This window comes from Atta colombica, unplaced genomic scaffold (genome assembly GCF_001594045.1).
Source record: "Atta colombica isolate Treedump-2 unplaced genomic scaffold, Acol1.0 scaffold293, whole genome shotgun sequence".
In the NCBI taxonomy this organism is placed as follows: domain Eukaryota; kingdom Metazoa; phylum Arthropoda; class Insecta; order Hymenoptera; family Formicidae; genus Atta; species Atta colombica.
The window spans coordinates 172,773-180,316 of NW_017259396.1; the positions used below are offsets into that span (position 1 = coordinate 172,773).

A 7,544-nucleotide genomic window follows, 5' to 3' on the forward strand; every position below is an offset into this window, starting at 1 on the left:
GGAAAATGGAAAGTTACTTTTTAAAAGAAACAAGTTACAATTACCTGTTATCGAGTAGAAAAAGTAACAAGTTGCCGATTTTTAAAAATAATCCGTTACAGTTATCCGTTACTTGAATAAATAACTTTTCGTTACTTTTTCGTTTTTTTTAAAATTGACGACCACCACAGTAGACAATCATACCACAGATGACAATCACAGCGGACGAGCTTGTAGAGATTTTCTAGTCTCAAGTGCCACGAATGGCGTGTGTCCAATCGTATCGTGTCCAATTATGTGCAAAATAACGATAAAAGTAACTGTAAAATTCGTTATCAATAAAATGTAACTTCGTTATCATTACAGTTACCAAAGAAAAAAGTAAATGCAGTTATCAGTAAAATTACCAAAAAAGTAACTCGTAACTGTAACTTTGTTACAAGTATAACGAATTACTTTCATTCCCTGGAATTTCCTTTAACTCTGGCCCATATCCAGCACTCCTTTCGAAAAAATGGGAGAAAAGACAGGATTTTCTCTTTTTCGACTGATAAAACTAACGCTCGATAAGTTAAATTAGTCAAAAAGCTGAATTAAGAAATATCGGTGCTAGAAACATTCAATTGTATACATTGCGTGTTTTGACTAATTGATATTCGCTGCTGACCTATTAGTGTATCCGTTATTGGCTGATGCAAATATTTAATCCGCATACCGATGAAGATACTTTTATTTGCCTTCGTTACAAGGGACTTGGTCTTACTCCTTAATGCGGTCAGCAGCAGGAAGGTTTCATGCCACTTTTTTCTTACTGGTCTTCTTACTGCGAGGTAAGGTAGCGAAACTCGTTATCTGAAATTAAAATACGATGTTATTATAGCTTATATTTTTATTATGGAATTCAGATGACATGTTATCAATCTCTCGCCATTTTTTATGGTTTTGATAGAATTTATAAATGATAAAAAATGAAGAGCAAGATCGTTTTCTTTGAAAAGTTTAGACTAAAACTCAACCAATTATTTATAAAATTACTTATAAGTTCAAATATAAAAATCCCTTATTTGAAAGGAACAAACCATTCTCTTGTAATTAAAAAAATTATGGATTAATTGCGTTATAATGCCATTTAAAAATTAATATCATGCAAGACTAAAATGCACAGTTAAGTGTTATGTGTTATGATTAAAAAAGAAATTGCAGTTAATTGTGGATTAACAAGACTCAGAAATCAGAAACTAGTCCATACGATCTTAATGAAACAGTCCATTTCTTCTGGCCGAATTTCCTATTAGGATAAAATACGAAATATGGAATTGGGATAGAGAGAACGAACAAGCTTTTATCATATTTTAAAAACATTAAAGACAAAACAAGTATATGTAATTATTTAGTCATAACAGTAACATAATTTCTCTATGAAATATGCGACATTAATGAAATGCGTTTAATTAATGTCAGTGATAATCTCTTTTCTGTTGCTGTAAGGAGATATCACGAATCTGTGAGTTCGATTCATTTTCAATATTCTCTTCATGATTTTCGAATTTTTCTGTATTCATTGCACCTTCTTCTTTCTTATTATCTTCAATTTTAAAAGCTTTAATTTCGTTTAAGGACACAATCTTAGTACCCAAGTTATCAGCAAAAGTGTTATCTTTGTCGAAATTTTTAATGTTGTCATCGCGCTCCGATTTCAGTGGAATCTCTTCTACGTCCACTTCTTGCTTTGAAACAGATAATTTTGAGGATGTGTTTACAAACGCCTGGGATCCGATACTACTTGATCTCGATGCGGATTCACTGGTCTCAGAATACGAGGAGCTGGAATCTTCCTCTTTAGCGGAAGCTTCATTTTGTTCCTTGTGGAAAGCGTTGTGAAAGATGTTCTTCGGAATCGTTAATAATTTGGAAAAACTCTCCTTAGCGCGTAATCTATTAGATTTCTTCTTTCTTTTTTTCGTGTCCGGGGTATGTGCTAAGAATATATCTTTCGTAGTATCCGCGTTTGAAACAGTTCTCAATGTACCAGTTTTAATAACCAAAGTGGCCTTCAAAGCATTTTGAGACTCGTTTTCGTTAATGTCTTCATTACTTATTATCTCGTTACTTGTTGGAACTTTCGGAGCGAGCTTTTTATGATATTTTCCTGCGCGAGTATCACCATCAAGATCGCAATTCGATATACTTGACGTAATGTAAGATTGAACCGCAGTATCGCAAGCACAAGTACTCAACGAATTGTCAGTCCTAATTTCCCGTATATGTTCCTTACCTTTGTCAATCGTATTCAACTTTTCTTGGGAAGATACGATGCTTGTTACAGCTTTGTGCGCATCATCTAATAATTGCTTCAACTCATTGAATTTTTGCTGACATATCTCGCCGGTTATTCGTTCAAGACCAGTTTCTGTATCAGGCTTTTGAGAAACAGTTGAAACTACTCCTTGATTACTTTTCGGTTCATCAATATATTCAATTTGCCTATTAGAATCACTTTGCTGAGAATCAGATTCCTTTATCGAATAATCGATATTTATTTTGTCTGTGCTTTTTGTTACCGCAGGTATTGACAAGTTTTCCATCGAGATATTCTTGATCTCTATGGTTTGCAGGTCTATTTGAGCCGAGTCTGTGTCAACGAACTTGCCGCTCGATTCCATCGATGACGATTCATTATCTTCTATTTTCGTTGCGGATTTGTTTTCGTTTGCGGATTTATCGCTATCGGTATAAGTAGTAATAGATGTCGGACGGTCTACCGATTTATTATTTTGAGATAATAACAGTAAAAGCTCGACAGCTTGTTCAGGAGTCAGGATGTTTAGGGACGATGGTAGGGAGACATTTTCGGAAGGTGTGCGGTCGAAATCCTCGTCCCTGTCCTTCAAAGACCATAAAAAAGTATGTGTTATTAACTGAGTTGACGAATGTGCGTGAAAGAGCGATGTGTAATTTCTTTCTTTTTTTTTTTGTTAATGATAAGTGTGTACACGATTATTAGTCTCTATGCTACTCGGGCTTACTTCGGGCGTCTTCTTCGCGGTAGAACGAGGCTTCACACGTGTTCTCGCACCGACGCTTGATGTTCTTACTAAAGAATCACCCTGAGAAGTCGTTCGCTGGGATTGCAACGCCTCGCCGCTACTATAACCGCTAGATATGTCGTCCGAGGACCTTATATTTCTATAAATATAAAGAGATTTGTTATTATCGACCGCTCGTTAATGATTGTTGTTGAAAGCCGCGCGGGACTACGTACGTTAAACTAGCTATGGGCTCCCTAGGCCTTGGTTGTCGAACATCGACATCTACTTCGGAAAAATACATCTCTACTCGAGACGCATTGCTGCTGGACTGAGTCCTGCGAGGACTATAGCCTCTTCTGCCAATGTGCTCTCTTCGACGAGGTTCCACTATAAGAACCAGAAATTTTATTTACTTAAATTAAGTTACTAAGCGGTAAGCACGTTTTGTTTTATATTCGAAAACTACTTAAATATTTTTAAAAATTTATGTAAACTACATATAATATGTATAAAATTACATATTTATAAAGTACATAATTATATTCAAAATAAACATATAAGTCCGTAAAAATATAAAAAAAAAAATATTTGCTTGCGTTCAAAATATTTCCTTTTATTCTCGCAAAATCTCCATTTAATGAACACGACGCGAGAGATCAGCTACCTTCCATATCTGTTTCGTCACGCGCATCGGATGTGTTTCTATTTTCGTCCTCCTTCTCGCCGGTTAGATCACTGAGGCTGTAACTTTTCCTCAATTGTTGCACCAGCCCACCGCCGCCCTGGAAAACAAAGCCGCCCGTGAAACATGCGCCGCAAACAGTAACGCGAACAGTATGTTATTGCGAGAAAAAAAAGATGAAAAAAAAAAAAAGAATTAAGTTATCGAGAGAAAAACTCAAAGAATCGATTAAGTAAAAGAAAACAAAATAAAAATCTTACCAACCAAAAGGATGTTAATGTGTTATCTGCCGTCACCCGGACACGGAAGGCAAACTCCCCTTATGCCGAATTTAGATCAATCCAAAGGCGATTTCTTGCTTTTCCCGGACGTATATACGTGTCTTTCTGTTAAACATGCGCCGTCCAGAAGCACGCGACGGCCGATGATATATAAATGCGTGCAATATGCGTGAGTAACCGTCGCGTTTAATATAGCGCGTCGTTTAGCGATTAGTTCTATTAATTGAATCTTGTGATCTTATATTTTTGGAAAGAATGCGCTGCTGGTGCGAGAATTAATGCCTGGAATGAGAGTCGCTGTTTGGGATACAGCGGGAGATGATGTAAGACAGGACGCAGTCGTTGCGGCGAAATGAACAAACAAAAACAGAGGATCAAAAGCTCATCCAAATAATACTTTTATTTGAAAAGAAAGGAATCAGCTCATCATAATAATCAGAGTCTTTGGGTTACAAAAATCTTATTCGCTAGAACAGCTCGATGCTAAGCGCTCGCACACGGAAAATTATATGTGAGAAGGCATCGAGTTTACGTGGCCAGAGATTGTCTTTGTTGCCGCAAAGACTAAAATTGACCCCTTTTCGCGTAAATTAATCCCTGATAATTCATTCGGAACTATAACGTATACATGTACTGTTAAAGCATCCGATCGCAAGGATATAATACGCAATCCTCTAAAAGAATAATCGATTACATATACACTGAAAAAATATGTTAAATTTTAATGTTTTGAATTTGATTAATACTAATTGAATATTTACTAAATGTAAACATATTTATTCCTTTACAAGAATTGAAATAACTTACAAGAATTTGATATAATCATCATTTTGATCATGAGTTAATTTTTATATTTATTACAAGTAAATATTGAGTTAGTACTATTGAAAAAAATATATATTAAGATTTAGTATATTTTTCCTCAGTATACCTGTAGCGTAAATTACGTACAATAATATTTTCTCATATATCAAATAATACACGCGTCTTTTTCCGTCTATGCGTCTCCATAAACGAGTGACGTCGAACAAGTAGCAACGAGTATTTTATCAGTGTTGATACAGCAAGACACATCCAACAATTGTTGCTCACAATAGTCGATGAGGAATTAATTTTATTGTTACTATGATTTTTCCGTGTGCGCGCGATCTAACAAATTTTTTTTTGGTAACTTCGTAGGTGAAATGCGCAAACGAGATGACGAATATACAAAAAACGTGACACTAGCTAAGAGAACAATGATGATGATGATGATGATGATGATGATGATGATGATGATGATGATGATGATGATGATGATGATGATGATGTTGACGATGACGATTACGCGAACGCGTGATTGTCCATCTCGTTGTATACATTCTCAATTCTCGTATTAACAATTCTTTTTTCTGAGTTCCTCCTCTCAATACAACTTGTAGAATATATAATTTGTCGAGCATGCAGCATAAAGCAGATGCTTAAAGTCTCAGTTTCAATGACTTCGATCGAGTTAATTTAAGTTAAAGATTCGTTGTCTTTTTGTAGATAACAATCCTACTTATGACGAAATCGAAAAAAGACTTAGTCATAAGTCGATCTACCTCTAGGACTACAAACGTCAGTTTTTGAAAACCGACTAAAATTTCACTCCACGTTTTATTTTATAATTTAATAAGTCGATTTGAATTTTTATAATTGATTTACAATGTTTAGCATTCTCATCGAAAAAAAATTTATCAAAAAATACATTTTATCAAAATATACATTTATATATATAAAAATATCCAACTGGATTTGAGAAACTCACATGAAGTTTCAAAAGATGTGTAGTCTTAGAGTTAATCGAAGTCAGTGTTCATCGTGATGGTTGATTGTCCTAATCACATCATGAAACTTATTTAAAAATTATGAGATAAAAATGACATAATAGAAAAAAAGATGTAATTGTTAATTACATAGAATTTTTAATTAATATTTTCTTTGATATATTTTATATGTCAATGATTTTTTATTATCGTTCTTAAACTGAACGTCTTGACCGCACACTTTGACATAATTGGCATTATCATTATTATTAATGTCAAGGCAATATGTGGAATATCACGTAAAAATATTGAGATTGCTTCTAAAGCTATTTTATATTCCAGCTAAGACGTACGTAATACTTATAAATCTTAAAATTGAACGAAGTTTATGTGGAATAATTATACAAATCGAAATAAGGCACACGAGTGGAAACTATTAACAAGTCCTATCTTCGTCGAAAATGTGTACATGATTAAAAGTTCTCCACTATAGTTATGTAACGATTAAAGCCTTTCAAAATTTTCGTGTCTTTCTAAAAAATAGAGATACAAGATTGTACAAAAAGTCTTTTATCTATTAATGTATTAAATACCTATCAGTGTATTAAACAACCTTTTCGCTAAAGTATATTTTATCCATAGTTAAACAATCACACATAGTGTAATTTTTATACTCACGAAAGCAATACAGACAAGAGATTATATGTATCACTAAATGAAAATTTGTCGTGAACTCCGCGAACAGAAAATTTCGTCTCGCGTATTCCCATAAAAAAAGAAACGCAAAAAGCAAACTCGTAATAGATTGCATGAAAGAAAAGTATCAAAGTGTTTTGAGTATATAATATACAAAAAAAATTGTCATCGATCCTCAGAGCGCTTTCTTTCGCGCGTAAAAAAGTCTTTTATCACTCGTAATAATGCATCAGACACAAATCATTCGAGCTTTCGATAAAAATCATCAACACTTTCTAATAATCCTGATTCTTTCTGCTTTCCAGATTTCCGATGGTTTATCCTCGTTTTTCCACTGTCTATATATCAAGTCATTTTCTTCTTTCCATTTTTCTAGTCTAGTTAATTGACACCGGCATCGTCACTAAACTCTAAATCGTAATTCTTCGTGGTCGACTTGCAGGCGCGAATCTTCTGTCGCCTGGTGACTTTGGTAGTGATGCTACGCTCCTTCCTACATTTTCGTGTTTTCCGTGGGGCTTCCTTCTCGGGCACCTTGAACTCCATCGTTTTTTGTTCCTCCAGCTGATCGCTCTCCGTATCCGTCATTGGCAGATCCTGTATTAACATCTCATCGTCGTCCGTTGTCGAGTCGCGGTACTGCCAGCCGACAATCATATCCGTATCGCCTATCACCAGATCATCGGACCTAGCATGCAGATGACTGTAGATCGCGCTGTCGTCCGGATAATCCGGCCCGTCTAGCTGGCTGTTTAACCACGTTGTCGGTCTGAGGTTGGCTAAGCTAGAAATCGCCGGGTCTGATTGACGATCAGGGAGTGCACTCGTGGTCGGGAATACAATCGGGAGATTCTATCATGTGATGCCGAAATTTTTATTTATTTATTTTTTTATTTATATATAATTTTTTTTGCGTTTCAATCGGCCAGCAATTCGGCGTGTTCGTGTTGGTGGTTGTTGTTACGGGTCAGTGGCAGAATTTCGTCGTGTAGTTGACGATGATTCGGTGTAGACAAATTTCTTAAGCAACGGCAGCGGTTAGGGCGATGGTTAAGTGTTCGGTATTTGCCGTGCGTGGTTTTGCGGATGA

At 35.4% G+C, this 7,544-nt stretch overlaps 1 protein-coding gene across 6 annotated transcripts in view; it reads right to left on the bottom strand.

Annotated features, from left to right (window-relative positions):
- Positions 1-50: 50 nt before the first annotated feature.
- Positions 51-7,544, bottom strand: part of LOC108690064 — a 39,978-nt gene continuing 32,484 nt past the window's right edge. For 4 of the 6 annotated variants that reach the window (XM_018197153.1, XM_018197150.1, XM_018197152.1 and 1 more), the window contains exons 5-9: positions 3,673-3,790; positions 3,242-3,395; positions 3,006-3,165; positions 1,229-2,864; positions 756-831 (exon numbers count right to left, since the gene is read on the bottom strand). In XM_018197153.1, the coding sequence (XP_018052642.1) occupies positions 1,437-2,864; positions 3,006-3,165; positions 3,242-3,395; positions 3,673-3,790 (1,860 nt within the window). In that variant the 3' untranslated portion in view covers positions 756-831; positions 1,229-1,436. Of the gene's footprint in view, positions 832-1,228; positions 2,865-3,005; positions 3,166-3,241; positions 3,396-3,672; positions 3,791-7,544 lie in introns of all 6 variants that reach the window. The other 2 variants (XM_018197155.1, XM_018197154.1) reach the window with 2 other exon arrangements.